This window comes from Conger conger, chromosome 6, assembly GCF_963514075.1.
Source record: "Conger conger chromosome 6, fConCon1.1, whole genome shotgun sequence".
Lineage (NCBI taxonomy): Eukaryota > Metazoa > Chordata > Actinopteri > Anguilliformes > Congridae > Conger > Conger conger.
Window position 1 is genome coordinate 18,218,694 of NC_083765.1, and position 14,226 is coordinate 18,232,919.

The 14,226-nt window shown below is 41.4% G+C and overlaps 1 protein-coding gene across 1 annotated transcript; it reads left to right on the plus strand.

Annotated features, from left to right (window-relative positions):
• Window positions 1-221: 221 nt before the first annotated feature.
• minar1 (membrane integral NOTCH2 associated receptor 1) lies at window positions 222-12,698 on the plus strand. The gene is made up of 4 exons (XM_061246619.1): window positions 222-313; window positions 867-3,145; window positions 7,227-7,481; window positions 11,188-12,698. Exons 2-4 carry the CDS (start codon window positions 917-919, stop codon window positions 11,383-11,385), a joined length of 2,682 nt encoding a protein of 893 aa, XP_061102603.1. The 5' UTR covers window positions 222-313; window positions 867-916; the 3' UTR covers window positions 11,386-12,698.
• The last annotated feature ends 1,528 nt before the right edge of the window (window positions 12,699-14,226 follow it).

Sequence of the window (14,226 nt, forward strand, 5' to 3'; positions counted from 1 at the left end):
TTCTCCGTAGAAACAAAGCCGCCTGCGTTCTTTTCAGCACCACAGTCAACTCAGACAGCGGACAGCTCCCGTTTTCCAAACTCGCGGACACCGGAGTCGGCAGGAAAAAAAAGGGGGGAAAATAAAGTGGGCATGAAGAGTTCTAGCGGCGACGTCGTTGAAACGGACTGTATTCTAAAATCGTACAATGAGAATGTACATGCACTGTGCAGCGATGCGCGGTGCACGTTAACTTTGCCTTTCCGTTTTTCAGTTTGAAGACTACTAGTTTTTAGTCGTAAGACGGACGTCGGGAAATGAGACAGTGCATAAGGTATATTTTTATTCTTTATTTTCCTCCATTGTGTTGAGTTCCATAAACGCATATGAAGCCTTGGGAAGCTACTACTGTTCTTAAATTGACACCGTAAAATGTGAATTTATTTTTGTGTTCACAAGTATTTCAGGGTGTACATACAGTATAATGCGTTTCACTATTATTAACGCGAGGAGCTGAAAATGGGGGATACGGTACGCACACTATATTCCCCTCAGAATTGCTTATGATGCTTTTTTTTATGGTTTATTTGCAATATGCTGTAGACGTCTTGATTTTAAACCAGATACGCATGTTTGTGAACAAGCGTTTGATACGTTGAACAACAAACGTACAAACTATAATGTAACATGATAGATAACAGATAAGAGTACGAGATAAGTCATGCCTTCTAATTTCAAGTAGCAATGTGTTAAAACATGCATTTGAATACTTTTTTAATTTCGGGAACAGTAGTAGAAATAGTATGGGGCAGATGGCTATTGTCGTTTGAGAATGGTAGCGGCATTTCTTGAGCAACTGCGCACTAATCCGAGCTCTTTTTCTGCAGGGTGACCGCTTTGTGTTCATAAGAAAAGAGTCACGGAGTTAAGACCTGCAATGGAGCCCATGCCCGAGTACTCCCTCTTCCTCGTGAGGATTTTGGAAGAGCTGGACACAAAGTACAGTAGCGTTTCCTACCAGGACCTGTGCAGGTCTCTGTGCGCGAGGTTCGATTTGGTGCACCTTGCTAAACTACGGAGTCTACTCTTCTACACTGCCTGCCTGGATCCCAGCTTCCCTGCTACCTTGTTCAAAGACAAGATGAGGTGTTCTATGGAGGACCAGCAGTCAAAAAAACTTATGGTGGCTGCGGACATAGTAACCATGTTCAATCTAATCCAGATGAATGGGGGGATAGCCAAAGATAAGCTCCCAATGGGATACAAGCCCAAATTTCATAAGAATCAATCTTTTGAGTCCTGTCGATCTGACACTGACATGTATAAGTATTCCGACTGTGATAGGGCCTATGATTTCTTGGACTCAAGAGGCCATCCCACATCACATGGTTCTCCCTGCCCTAAATCTGACTGCAACAGCTGTCAGCAGTTCATTCCAACCTCCGACCCTAATTTCCTCCTGGGAATCAACAAGGAGATGAAATGCAGGGCAGCATCACTTGACAAGCTCCAGCATCTCCCACAGTACTCTAGCGTCAGCCCCACTCCCTGCGAAATGCAGAGTACCTACTTTCCCATGGATATAGACAGTGAGTCCACCACGGATCAGGACTCTTTGCATATAAATTCAGGGATAAAAGAGACATTCATCTCCAACGCTGAACCATTCACCGTGCACTCCTGTGTGCAGAAGAGAAATATTTTCAAAGAGGATTTTCACAACCTGGTAGCTTTCGCTCCCCATGTGATTACCACGGACTCTAAGCCCAGTGTTAAAGTGAGTGGTGGATACCACCGTAAGGAGACTCACAAGCCCGCAACCTTCTTCAACCACAGTTTTGAGCTGCCATACAACAACCCATACTTTGAGCCAATCAACTCCCCCATTCAGGAAAAACGACGGGCAAAGCACGAAAGTCTGGATGATCTGCAAGCTTCTACATATTTTGGCCCAACGACAGTAACGGAGTGCGTGAACACCAAAAGAACTTCAGCAAGACAGGGCAGGCAGCCAGCCTGGCCAGTCAAGAGCTTGAGCTTAAACACCGAAGAAGGACCTGACTTTGAGAGGTCCTTCCTAAATGGAAAGCAGACCAAAGACAATCACCGTCACAATATCAACGACATGGACAACGAGCCACATTATCAGTGTGCCAAAGAGAAGCCATCTATCTCCTCTCCAGCCTTTGCCATTAAGACAAACGTACCCAAAACTAAAGACACAGGCTCTATGGCAGGTGGACCAGTTGTGGATAAGCGAGAAGGCATCAAGAGGTTCAAAGAAAAAAGTGTTAACTGCTCATCTTTCCATGTTGGGGGCATAGATGCCTCATTAAGTGTGGGGACACAAACTGACAAAGATCAGAGAAAGGTAAAAGATTATAACGGCCGTAGCAAGTATGGCGAGAGGCACAACTTTAAACACTCAGATGAGGACTCTGAGATGGTCAGTGATGACATTAGCGATATATTCCGCTTCTTGGATGACATGAGTGTGTGTGGTTCCACCGGAGTCATTCAGTCATCCTGCTACAACAGCAATGGGTCCCTCTCTCAGGTGACAAAGTCAGACGGAGACAGCTCACCTGAACAGAACACAATCAAACTGGCCAAATCCAGCAACAGACTGGATAGACTGTTTCACTCCTTGGAGAACTCAGACGATGAGCTGAAGGCCAGTGTGTGTAAAATAGTCCTCCGGATTGGGGAGATTGAAAAGAAGCTCGAGTCCCTCTCTGGGGTACGTGGTGAAATTTCCCAGGTCCTCTCCAAGCTGAACAAGCTTGATGAAAAGATCCAGGAACCAGAAGCCAATGGCAGGCAGAACGAGGAGGAGGCTCGGTCGGATAGCAGCATCTCGCCCCGGGTCTTCCAGTGTCACACCACCGGGCACCCGGCCAAGGTGGATCACAACCCGGAGTGGTGCTGCTCAGACGCCAGCGGAAGCAACAGCGAGAGCCTGCGGGTCAAAGCCCTGAAAAAGAGTCTCTTCACCAGGCGCTCGTCTCGATCCCTGACTGAGGAGAACAGTGCTACCGAATCAAAAATTGCCAGCATTTCCAACTCTCCCAGGGACTGGAGGGCTGTCACCTATTCCAATCACCCTGGGGAAGAAGGGAAGGAGAAGGAACATGACAGCAAGGATCGACACAGGAAATCCAAGGAGGTAATGACACGGGCATATGGGCTGTTACTGCATATTGCTTTCTCAATTGGTCCTATGTGGGGACCCATTAAACTGTTACTCAAATAGATTGCCTTAGTAGGGCATTTACTATGTCACAAACTTCCACATTTCGCCTTTCCCCAGTGAAATCATTACAAATCTAGACATCAGATTGAGTTCTGGCTGATGCTGTTATATTACTTACTAATGTATGCCAAGCCAGGTTTATTAATCAAATGCTGTTGTATGCTGCTGTACTTTGGGAAAATACAGCCTCAGACACAACAAGCACACAGTAATGACATGTTATTATTTTGTATGCAGTCTTTCATGAGGTGCCGCCGACATGATCAGGCAGACAAATCCTGCGTAGATGATTAATTATCTTAGCCGTTCCCTTGCTAATTGCCATTGGATGCACAGTGTGAGATACAGAAGCTAAAGCTATTTCGGCTGATGTATATGTTGGCAAATTCACACTCCAACTCTGAACATTGAAAACTATTTTCAGAGATGGACTCAAGCAGAAATGTATGCTGCTGAAGTATGCATGCAAGAGGGGTGAGATGCTAAGATAGCATGCCTTACTGGAAAATTCAAGAGTTCTTAATTCCATATTTAAGAATATAATACTCATCAACTTTCAAGTAGGAGGTTTACAACAGCATAAATAATTTAAGTTGTGTTTAGTTTTTCCAAGACACATTCAGAACAGCCCCTGTTGCCTTCTAAACAGAGCAGTGTTGTAGTTCCATTTCATGAGCATGTGTTCTGGTCCTTTCAACGTGTTGTCCCCTGGAATAGAAACATGTTGAAATATCAATTTCTCTTGTCAGTTGTTGTGTTGTCAGTTCATTTTATGCGGGCCTTTCCTGAGGATGGAGTCATTGCTAATTTAAATGACCTCTGACCTGAGCTGTCACACTGTGGCTTCATTCTTGTAAGCATTGCAAACCTCAGCATGGCTCTGGCCCCAATACCTGTGAGCCTGTGTCAGAGGCTTTGGTACTTTTAGGTCCTTGTCTGGTCAACCTGGTACTACAGGCAGATCAGAACTGTGTGAGCTGAGATCATGAACAAGGCCATTAACCACCCGGCTGGACATCAGCCAAGGTGCCAGAGAGATGGCCTACCTTGCTATCATGACATCCACATTGACCATTGTCAATGAGATCAATTTGCATAGGTAAATGAAGTATCATCTTAGGTAACAGTTATTTTAGCTTCTAGACACTTCTTCTCTGTCACTCAACTTGTTATCTCCTTTCCTTGCTGGCATTCTGCCCAGGTGGATGTCAGCTGGCTCCTCCTGCTGTTCCCCAGTTGTACCCAAAGTTATTCTGAGACCAAATATCCACCTGACTGCTCATACCACACCTTTAACTATTTATTGAAGTGTGTAAGGCTCCTCAAGCCTATAGCTGCAATTTGGAAAATGCCCCTGTGGGGCAGATGTTTAATCTGAATTTGGCTGCACCCAATAAAGACAAATACCAAAAAAAAAAAAAAAAAAAAAAAAAAAAAATATATATATATATATATATATATATATATATATATATATATAGATAGAGAGAGAGAGAGAGGAGGCTATTTCACCAGTCTGACTTTTATTAATATTTCTCTGAACAGAGTAATGGGTTATAATCTTGGGGCTGAGTGGACATTCTGATTTAATTCATTGTGTTTCCAAGTCATCCCCCTTATAGTACCTAGACAAGTATTATTGCAGGTGTTCTTGAATTCTGCTCCTGCAATCATCCACACAGCAGGTCATAAATTAATGGAATAATTTATGAGCCAAGAAGGGAGGCATTTCATGAATTAAATAAGAAACATAATACATGTGGAATGAAACAAATATGATGAACCATGGTTTAATTACAGGAGTGTTGATGCTTTGGCAAGATTTACAACATTATTCATCGACATTTAAATAGCAACAATCGTACCACATGCGTAACGGGAACATACTGACTGTGTTAAAGGAATTCATTTTGTTTATTTTGTTTAAAATACATGGACAATAGTGTTAAATCTCAGTGAGAATTACGTATGAGAGATCAGAGATATGGCAGACCTCTGAATTGCTGACTAATCCAGCTGTTTGAGGGTCCTCACAGGTCCCACCCCATTGGACCCAGCAGTCAGAGGTGCTTCACAGGCCCCGCCCCCCAGGCTGGCCTTGCAGGCAGAGCAATGACAGCAGAAATGTGTCACTTCACCTGTAAACACTGCAAAACAAGCTGCCTGCCTCTCACAAATACACAAATGGTGTCTGTGAATACTCGTCCCATGAGCTGCAAATGTTACTGCACAGATGATGTCTGTGAACACTCCTCCCAAGAGCTGCAAATGAGACTGCACAGATGATGTCTGTGGATACTCCTCCCATGAGCAGCAAATGTGACTGCACAGATGACGTCTGTGAATACTCTGGTCAGCACCAGAATCACACATAATCCTATATGATCACATGTTAAAAAAGACGTGCAAATCATTCTCTTTCATTAAGTCAGATTCATCAGATGACTGTGCGTCTGGGAAATCTATCAGTCCATCTGTCACTTCACATCTTGAAGATGGTGTCCATAGTGGAATGTGTTTTGAAAGGAAAATACAGGTATTGTTTAACATTTAAATACAAAAATAGGTTTCCGTCCTTCACCCCTAAAAAATCAAATTCAGTTCATTTCATTACATTTTTCAGTTGATGGGGGAATGAACATTAATGTTGAAAAATACATTTCTGTCCACAGCTGTTATTCTCCAAAATTCAAAAGTACTGTTTTGCCAACTGATCAACAGAATGTGCTGCAGCCTGTTTTTCAACTACAGATCTTCCGCACAAGCTCAGATGATTATGCAAGTCAGCGGATTTGCAAAATGAAGTCCAAAAAATGGTAATTGGCAGAGAGGCATTCACCATCAGTGAAGCATAACAGGGGGAAAATAGAAAAATAATGCTTCAGAAATGTGCCATTTTTTATGTATTGCCAGCTTAACTGGCCAATGTGGACCTGCTCCAGGAGAGAGAGAGAGAGAGAGAGAGAGAGAGAGAGAGTACTCCCGTCTGAGATTGTAATGGGTGAGGGTTCCGTTTAAACTTGGTGTAAGCTTGAGGTGCAAATGGGATGCCGACGGGTCTGGGAAATGCTAGACAGATCGTGGATTAGCTATGCAACCTCTAGAGCCAGCAGTCCTTTACAGGCTCTTGTTAGCACCTGGGAGCCATTTGAACTCACTGCCCAGGTACCCTCATTATTGTACAAACAGAAAGATAACTTCTTTTAAGAAGACAGCTGTGCAAACTATTAGTGGTGTCTGGAAGAATATATATTGCATCTCAATGGGATCCCAATTCTGGTTAAATAAATAAATATTTGCTTTGGGTGCATTTTCGTGACTGTCAGATGGTATTTATGAGGCAGTTTGTTGGTGCTCACAATGACAGACCAAATGCTGAGAAATATCTTGTCCTGTAAAAATGAATCTGTAATCATTAAGTCGGTATAGCTGCATTCTCAGTTGGCCCTCATTTTTCACACACAGTGACAATGTTTCAGAGAACAATTAATCATTGTCGCACAGACATTAGCACACACAAAGCTTAGTAAGGGCTTTTCAATCCTTCAGCCTTGCAGTATTAAGTCTGACTAATGCATTTGAAATCTCATTTTTTATTTTGCCCACAAAATGTTCATTTACCTCTGCAAGTATAACTCTTATGATGCTCTGCAAGCTTACAAAAAGCAGCACTATTTTAATTACCTGTAGTGAAAGACAACCCACAATGCAGCTAAATGGCTACTTTGTCTCATAATTTGCCATTGGACATATGTCTCCAATCCCCAGCTCTCCAGTCGCTCTGTACAAATCAGTTGAGGTGCAGCATTTGATGAGAGTGCACAACGGTCCTCTAACAGTTTTGCAAGATTGCAGGAATACAAGGATAATCGCATTTACCATTATACCTTCTGGAGCTGAGCTTTGTGTGTGTGGCACACATATAGCACATAAGTTTGCCCAGTAACCAGTTGTCATTTTATCTTCGTTTGAGATGAGCTCTTTTCACCCACAGACAGACCGGCAGTATGAAATCCCTCAGGCCCATCGTTCTTCAAAACCCCCAAAGGACTCATACCTGATTGAGCAGGTGTTCAGTCCGCACCCCTTCTCCCCAGCCGTCAAAGCCCACGTGAAAGGCAGCCCGCTCTACACAGACATGAGGCTGACAGAGCTGTCCGAGGGCAAGCGGGCCCAGCCATCCTGGACCATCGAGGAGTACAAGCGGAACTCAGGGGACAAGGGCAAACTCGCTGCACTGGATCTGCAGGTGAGCACTAATGCTTGTCCTTCCATCTCAGTAGGTCTGGCTGCTGTTTATGATTTTGAATCACCTTGACTGGCTTTGCGCATACCATGAGGAGTGTTTCACTCTCGTGGGAACATATCGACCCCACAATGACAATTATCATTGTGAGGTTTCGATGCTCGGGGGTAGGAAAGCAAAACATTGCAGCACTTCTGACCTTGTTCACCTCATTATAATGTCTGATGTAGTGCACAATTTCAGATGCACAGCCAAGGTCAGATGCTTATGAGGTTGAGAATAACATTGATGAAGAAATAATGCTATATTTTTATGATACGCTTTTTTATTTTAATGTCAAAGAAGTCTACTAAAGGAAACTCATTGACTCTTTGGATTCAGGGTTCAGGGTTGTTTCTATCATTTTGTTTGTGTGGCCTGTATTAGTCTGTGTATACCATGTCATTTACCAGACTTGCTTAATATTTGATAAGCTGTAGGTGCTATTAACTTCACAAAAGTTTGGTTGTTGTACATTAGCAATACAGTAGATGAGTCCATGGTCAGTGTCCACTCACGTGTCCAGAAACAATCATGGATATAATCCATTATTTGAATATGACCCCAATTCTAATACAGTTCTTGAGGTGTGTTTGATTATAGGGCTTGCAATATCCATGGTAATACAGAATTATGTTACAATATGTCATGCTTAGGTGGGTTTCCAAATCCGTTTCTATTAAATATCGGTGTTTGTTTATTATGCAATACTCAGAGTATAATTAACCTGTAAAGCAATAATCCAATTTCTTGAAGCCAGGCAGGAGAAATCTGTACCACACAGATAATTAGAATGGAATTACAGATAAAGTGTAATGCTTTTCTCTTCCACTTCCATACTACCTAGTTCAGGGTTGAGGTAGTGACAGAGTCAAACAGAGCTTTCCAGGAATGGCCATGGTCACCACCAGATTTCTAATTCTGGTAGTTCTCAGTAAAGGGTAACATAATTTACCTTCTGGTTGCACTGAAATGAAAAACTCCCAAGAGGCTGAGAAAGATTAGATTTAATTCCACTTATTTTTCCACTGGCGTATACGTACTGTATGTGAGTATACAGTATGTGTGTCATTGATTCCAGCTTTGCACCTAGGCTACTGAGAGCCAGTGGGGCCAGGCAATAAATTGAAATGGTCAAATGATTAAAAAGGTGTTTACTGTACAGATTATAGAGCCTGGCCTTTGGCGGTTATCATGTCAACAACTCTGTCCTCGGAAATAGGTAACAGGAATGGTTTATTTTATTCTCCTTTTTGTACAGAATATTTTATTTACATTTTCAGATAGAGAGGCAGGCTTGCAGATAACCAATTTCTTTGGCTAATAAAATGGCAATGACACTGCAAACACTGTAGCCAGATATACATGAACTGAGACAAATGTACATAGCTAGCTAGTGTGATGGCAAGCAACTAATTTCCCAGCAGTTCAAGCTGTACCTACCGAGACATGTCCTACACCAAAGTGAATACAAATCTATTATGCTGCTTTATGGCCTTGTAGTGGGCCATGTACTGTTCATTGTATCAGAGATAGAAATATGATACATGATTTACATTATAAATAATAATAATAAATACATTTCATGATTTCATTATATATTTGTGTGAGCAGCAGAATTAATATTTGGATTATTATTAGTTAGCAACTGAGCAATAGCTAGGGGATTAGGGGGATTATAATGGCCAGTTCTTTTAAACATATTCTATTGGTTGAATTAACATACATACTTACAAATATACAGTGCGTCTGTGTGTGTACATGTGTTTGTGTGTGTGTGTACAGTATATACACTCAGTGAGCACTTTTTTAGATTTCTGCAGCTGTAGCCTATCCACTTTGAGGTTTGATGTGTTGTGTGATCTTCTGCATACCACTGTTGGTTAATTGTGTTACTGCCGCCTTCCTGTCAGTTTCAACCAGTCTGGCTGTTCTCCTCTGACTTCTGTCGTTAACACCGCGTTTCTGCCCACAGAACTGCTGCTCACTGGATGATTTTAGTTTTTCGCACCATTCGCTGCAAACTCTAGAGACTGCTGTGTGTGAAAATCCCAGGAGATCAACAGTTTCTGAGATACTCAGACCACACTGTGTGGCACCAACAATCATTCCACGGTCAAAGTCACTAAGATCACATTTCTTTCCTATTCTGACATTTGGTCTGAAAAACAGCAGAACCTCTTGGCTACGTCTGCATGCTTTTATGCATTTAGTTGCTGTCACATGATTGACTGATTAAATATTATATTGGCATATAATCAGCCAATCAGGTAACACTGCCGCCTCACAGCTAGGAGGTCCTGGGTTCGAATCCCGGTCGGCCGAGGCCTCTCTGTGTGGAGTTTGCATGTTCTCCCCGTATTCGCGTGGGTTTCCTCCAGGTACTCCGGTTTCCTCCCACAGTCCAAAGACACGCAGGTTAGGCTGAGAGTCTAATTTGCCTGTGGGTATGAGTGTGTGAGTGAATGGTGTGTGTGCCCTGCGATGGACTGGCAACCTGTCCAGGGTGTATTCCTGGGGCCCAATGTATGCTGGGATAGGCTCCAGCCCCCTTGCGACCCTGCTCAGGATAAGCGGGTTAAGATAATGGATGGATGGTTGGATGTACACCTACTTATTCATGTGATCTAATCAACCAATCATGTGGCAGGTGTGCAATGCATTAAATCATGCAGATACGGGTCAGGAGCTTCAGTTAATGTTCACATTAACCACAAGAATGGGGAATGGTTGTAGGTGCCAGAAGGGCTGGTTTGAGTATTTCTGTAACTGCTGATCTCCTGGGATTTTCACGCGCAACATTCTAGAGTTTGCAGAGAATGGTGTGAAAAACAAAAAAACATCCAGTCAGCAGCAGTTCTGCGGCCAAAAACGCCTTGTTAATGAGAGATGTCAGAGGAGAATGGCCAGACTGGTCGAAGCTGACAGGAAGGTGACAGCAACACAAATAACCACACATTACAACAGTGGTATGTAGAAGAGCATCTCTGAACACACAATGTGTCTAACCTCAAAGCAGATAGGCTACAGCAGCAGAAGATTTAAGTCAAATAAATACCTATTAAAGTGCTCACTGAATGTATATTCTGGATTCACTGGAATATCCCACAGTTGGCCTGAATAGATGTTATGATGTTGTTTTGTCTTGTGAAGTAAGTATTGACCAATGAAGATAAATAATACGAGTGGTTCTGTAGTCAGATAAAAATAAGGGGGACAAGAATAAGATGAAATAAGAAAAAGATAAGGATGAAATATGATTTTGTAAAGGGACCACTGGCTTCTGTAGCGTTATCAAAACTAAAAACAAAAAAATCTTCATCCTGAAAATCCTTATCCTTATAAAAAATTATTCATTGGTTTTCTCAGAAGTGTTTGGACTATATGAAAACATATTACAGTAAAATAAGAACCCGACAACTGAATTGTTACTATAGATGAATAGTCTGCTCTTTTCTTCTCAATAAAACCAATGAATGAATTAAATTCCTCAATAAAAAAAATGCTGTCCACACTGCCAGGCATTGTCAAGATCTCCTTTCAAAGGAACATTGTTGCCACAGTAACATCACGGAAGTCCCATTCTACACAGTTTTGCCAGGCTTCTCTACATACACAGCTTAACTCTGCTCCTTTTCCCTCTTTCTCATGGCCATCCTGTTTCTTCTAGACACAGGAGTCATTGAACCCCAACAACCTGGAGTACTGGATGGAGGATATCTACACTCCGGGCTACGACTCCCTGCTGAAGCGCAAGGAGGCCCAGTTCAGGAGGGCCAAGGCATGCAAGATCGGGGCGCTGATCGCAGCGGCCGCCTGCACGGTGATCCTCGTCATCGTCGTGCCCATTTGCACTATGAAGTCATGAAGCGTTACAATGTTCCCGCTCTACCTAAGGCTGTAAGGTGCCACAGATGGTTGTCTTAAAATTATTGTGGTATATCAGAAAATATTTATCTTGTTCATTTTGGGTTGGGAGAAGTTATGAAGTCGTTTTGTATTTCTAGGGTTTAATTTGCTTTATTATACCTATGTATGTTTGTTTTGACTAACACATTCAATGTGCCAATGCGGGGTTGTGTATATATTGGATCTTCTGACTTAGGTAATGTATTTTATTATATTATTATTATGGATTATAGGAAATATTTCCTTTTTTCTAGAAGTTTACCACATGTTGATTGTTAACAGAATGGAAAAGGTCAAAAGGATTTATTTTTTGTTATTTTATAAAAATGTTTATGGCCTTTTAAAATCTTAGTATAATAATATACATTTATGAATTTAATTGATTTATTTTTAATACATTTACAGAATGTGAGGGTGATATGGACCAGGATTTTCCCCTGTGAATCATGATATTTTCAATGGGTTTGTGCAATGTATTTTCTTAATAGAAAACATAACACCGTAGTCTTAAAAATAGTATAATATAGTTCAAGACACTAGTGTATAAAAAAGGTGAAAATAAAATCCATCCACACACAAGCAGCAATATTGAATGTATGAAAAGCAAGATTGCTGAATTCAGAAAGACAAAAAAAATCCCATTACTACAGTATTTTCATGGTGTTGATTAATGCTGCTGTCCTTTGATTCATGTTGTATAATTATTAGACCAAGTAGACAAAGAAGTTTAAAGTGCATTTCTGTTTTGTCTGTACAAGGTTTCATCTTGTAAGGGTAAATCCTGTCCATTTATAAAGACTTGAATTTCTTCTTTACCATCAACTATTACCACTCACTGGGGAAGGATTGTTGTTTGGTTCTGTCAGCATTATTGACTGCTCCAACCAACACAACACAAAGGAAAACCAACATGACCACTCTGCCGACTGTAATGTAATGTACCTCTAGTCTCCTGTGGGGCCTAAGAGAAACTGAATGCAAACTGCCTGTATCCATGTAGAGTCTGCTCACATCAACTTTCATGTTTTATAAACACCAAGGAGCGTATGACTGAAATGGCTATCCTTGGATGAGTAGACAGGCATCTAAATTCAAAACATGCTTACTCGATGGTCGGGGACAGTCGGTCCGGTAGCCTTGTTATCGACACAATGAACTGTGAGCCGTGGCACACTGTAGAACTTTGTAAATAATTCAGGATGCAATCTGATGATATCAAGCCTTGTGTAACTGGAATAGGTGAATAAAAGCCCACTGTTCTGATGGTGTAAAGGCTGGAGTAAGTGGAATATGTGAATAAAAGCGCACTGTTCATCTCTGTTTCATGTCTAATAGCTGGGCTAAGGCTCCAGCTGCCCGTGCTTTCTCACATAGGATGCATTGAATCTTACTGGAGGCTCATTTTCATAATATTTCTTAAGGCGTTATTCATGATTCATTTTTATTATGTTTTCATGTCATGTATCTAAACATATAGACATATTATGCAATGCAACCAATATAGACCCCCCCCCCCCCCCCCCATCAGAAAAGGAAGAGAGACATGTCAGTGCTCCAGAAGCCATGTAAATTTTGAGTTGAATTAATTCACTCCCTAGAGCTTCACTAATGAAAGCTGCTTCAAGTACACGGTTAAGTGGGCCAGCTCATTTTGGCAAGCAAGGGGAAATAGCAGAGGGTAAGGGGGGTGCGTGACTTTCCAGAGAAGCATGGCACTGTAAAGTTATGGGGATCTGCAGAATGCATCAGCAACACTGCCTTTCTTCCTCTGTGATCGAACTGGAGCTTTGAGCCATAAAATGTCACAGCATTTCTAAATTCAGATCTGCAAAACACTATTCCACTCAAAGAAAGTAATAATTGCATCAGACGTCATCTACAGAAATGTATTTCAGCATTTCGATCCATTTTCTACCAGCCTCAAGTATTAACAACAATAAGTGGAAGGGAAAAAACTGCAATGATAATCAGGAGATGTTTTCAAGCATTTTCAAAGCATCCTGCCAGGAAGGAGCAGCTGGAAAATGCACACATGAATTTCTGCAATCTGCTTCTTAAAGTTATTCTGGGAAGGAAATAGCTGAATAATGAACTGACATGTACGTAATGAAAAAGAGCTGTTTTTATTATTAATGTCTGCCATACCCAAATCATAGCAACAATGTCTTGCATATTTCTCAGGCAAAAAGCACAATGCCCAGAATGTTTATTGAAAAGTGCTCATATTATAATTGCAGTGTAATGAAGTGGTATTTTAAACACATGAGGTTTGCATTGCTTTAGGGCACAATCTTCTTCACCCAATGAAAGACAGAAGCAAGATGTCAACACCTTGATGCTCCTCAAAAAGGCATGCAATATAAAAGCATTGTCCTCGAGAGAAGGATCCTGCCTGCACTTGTCAAAGTAAGGCACTCATCCCAGGAACAAAAGAAGTTTGAGATTTAAACTGCATTCCCTGTTTGTCATTTGTCGTGGTGTTGCCATGAGGGACATCTTAAATGTAATGAAATTAGAAAATATAGTACATTACTATCAGTGGGCAGCTACCACTAATAATAACTATCTTACTAGTCCTAATAAATGCATAATTGAATACCAAAGTGATTTAGTCACAGTACAATATAATCTAACAAAGCAATTAAGTTTTCACTTACAGTACATTTAATTACTGCTTTTTCTGGTTACAAGGGGCATACATCTACGCTACTACATTGTAGTTACATTCTCAGAAGGGTTACTTTATCATTTTGCCTTGTTTATTTCAGCTTGAACTAAATGAAAATGCATTGTATTTTGC